At 37.5% G+C, this 1,849-nt stretch overlaps 1 protein-coding gene across 1 annotated transcript; it reads left to right on the forward strand.

Moving 5' to 3' along the window:
• Positions 1-304: 304 nt before the first annotated feature.
• On the forward strand, positions 305-1,445 carry LOC129761920 (probable tRNA(His) guanylyltransferase). The gene is made up of 2 exons (XM_055759775.1): positions 305-940; positions 999-1,445. The coding sequence occupies exons 1-2, from the start codon at positions 329-331 to the stop codon at positions 1,338-1,340; spliced, it is 954 nt and encodes a 317-aa protein (XP_055615750.1). The 5' UTR covers positions 305-328; the 3' UTR covers positions 1,341-1,445.
• Positions 1,446-1,849: the final 404 nt, after the last annotated feature.

Consider the following 1,849-nt stretch of genomic DNA (forward strand, 5'->3'; position numbering starts at 1 on the left):
CTGTTTTCATATACCGCTCCCCTAACCAACTTAGTGACGAAACGGCCTCACCTAGTACCATATGAAAATATATATGATATGAAAACAGTACGGAAGAAAGCAGAAGGGGAATTTTTTCCTTGAAGTGTGAAAGAGACAGACTGATCACGAGCAAGCTTGGGCACAAGCGTATTGTGTTTTGTTTACAAACAAAACACAGTAGACTTCCAAGATGACTGAAGAGTGGTTTTAGCAAGTTGACCCACCTTAGGATATACTTCTACGCGCCTTGCATGTAACCACATTTTTCTATCATCCTTGAACATTGTATGAACAAAACAAAAACAAAATGTCATATTTTGCTAAACAAGCCGCATTCTTCTCAATTAGATCTGCTACGAAAGGATTAATTAAATCGCGAAAATTTTGTCTTTCCAGTATGGCGAAAAGCCGTTTCGAATATGTGAAAAGTTACGAGCATCAAGATGTTCTCCAACAAAATTGTTGGATTGTGATAAGGGTCGATGGAAAAGGTTTTCATAAATTCTGCGATGTGCACAACTTCACGAAGCCCAACGATGAACGTGGCTTGAATTTGATGAGTTTGGCCGCACTCGCGGTGATGCAAGAATTTAATGAAGTTGTTCTTGCTTATGGCCAAAGTGATGAATATTCGTTTGTGTTCCGAAGAGATACCAAAGTTTATGAAAGGAGACGAGACAAACTGATCAGCTATGTTGCTAGTTTGTTTACATCGGCTTATTCATTTCACTGGTCATACATATTTGGGAATATGACCAGCCTCAAGTATCCACCTGTATTCGATTCGCGTGCAGTTCTGTATCCTACCGATGACAACTTGCGCGATTACCTGTCCTGGCGGCAAGCGGATGTCCATATTAACAACTTGTATAATACCACGTTTTGGAATCTGGTAGCATCTGGACTCACTAATGTTGATGTAGATAATAATAAAAAATAGTCATTTAAACAGTTTCTAAACATTGTTTCTCTTGTAGGCGGAAAAACGATTACGTGGAACATTATCCAGCGACAAGAATGAAATACTGTTCCAAGATTTTAACATAAATTATAACAACGAACCGGCAATGTTTCGGAAAGGTACCATTCTGCTGCGGAAGAAGATTAATATAAAGGACGATAAAAAAGTGACTTTGATCATTCCTGTTTTCGAGGATATGATAAGTGACAAATTTTGGACCAAATACCCAGAGATACTAGACAGTAGCAGACAGAAAGCTACTCATGACGATGAAGGTGACTGTATGAATCATATTCTAGTAAAGTATCAAATTGAAAAGTACTCAAAACGGCGAGAAGGAATGAAGCAGAATAGTTAGCAGTCACTCGATACTTTTTGTCAAAAATAAATACAAATTACTCGAATGCTGATGTTGTTTGTTTAACGAATATCATAAATATATTTTACTAGCTGACCCGGCAAACTTCGTCCCGCCCAAAATTTATTTTTCGTTATCACATTCAGGTTTTCTTACTATACGCACGTTCATGGGTCCAATCGCAGAACTGTTCATTGATTGATCTTCTGATCTACCCTTTAAAATTATTTTTTACTATAAAATTTCAGTACTTCTACCAAAACTCGACATTATAATAACAGATTATTTTCAGACTCAATTCTCGTGTAAGATTTTTCATCCACTTGCAAATAACATTCATTGCACCCTAAAACCTCCACATGCCAAGTTTGGTTCATTTGCTTGAATCATTCTCGAGTAATACAGGAATTTGTATTTCATTTGTATGTCAGCTTCCCCTTAGAGAGGGGGTGAAGTGTCAAACCACCGTAAAAACATTCAGTGCGCCCTAAAACCTCCACATGCCAAAT

The sequence above is a fragment of the Toxorhynchites rutilus genome, chromosome 1 (assembly GCF_029784135.1).
Source record: "Toxorhynchites rutilus septentrionalis strain SRP chromosome 1, ASM2978413v1, whole genome shotgun sequence".
In the NCBI taxonomy this organism is placed as follows: domain Eukaryota; kingdom Metazoa; phylum Arthropoda; class Insecta; order Diptera; family Culicidae; genus Toxorhynchites; species Toxorhynchites rutilus.

Coding starts and splice junctions, on each gene's coding strand:
- LOC129761920 (XM_055759775.1), top strand. CDS start 329: ATGTCATATTTTGCTAAACAAGCCGCATTCTTCTCAATTAGATCTGCT. Junction 941..998: donor CTGGACTCACTAATGTTGAT/GTAGATAATAAT, acceptor TTTCTCTTGTAG/GCGGAAAAACGATTACGTGG.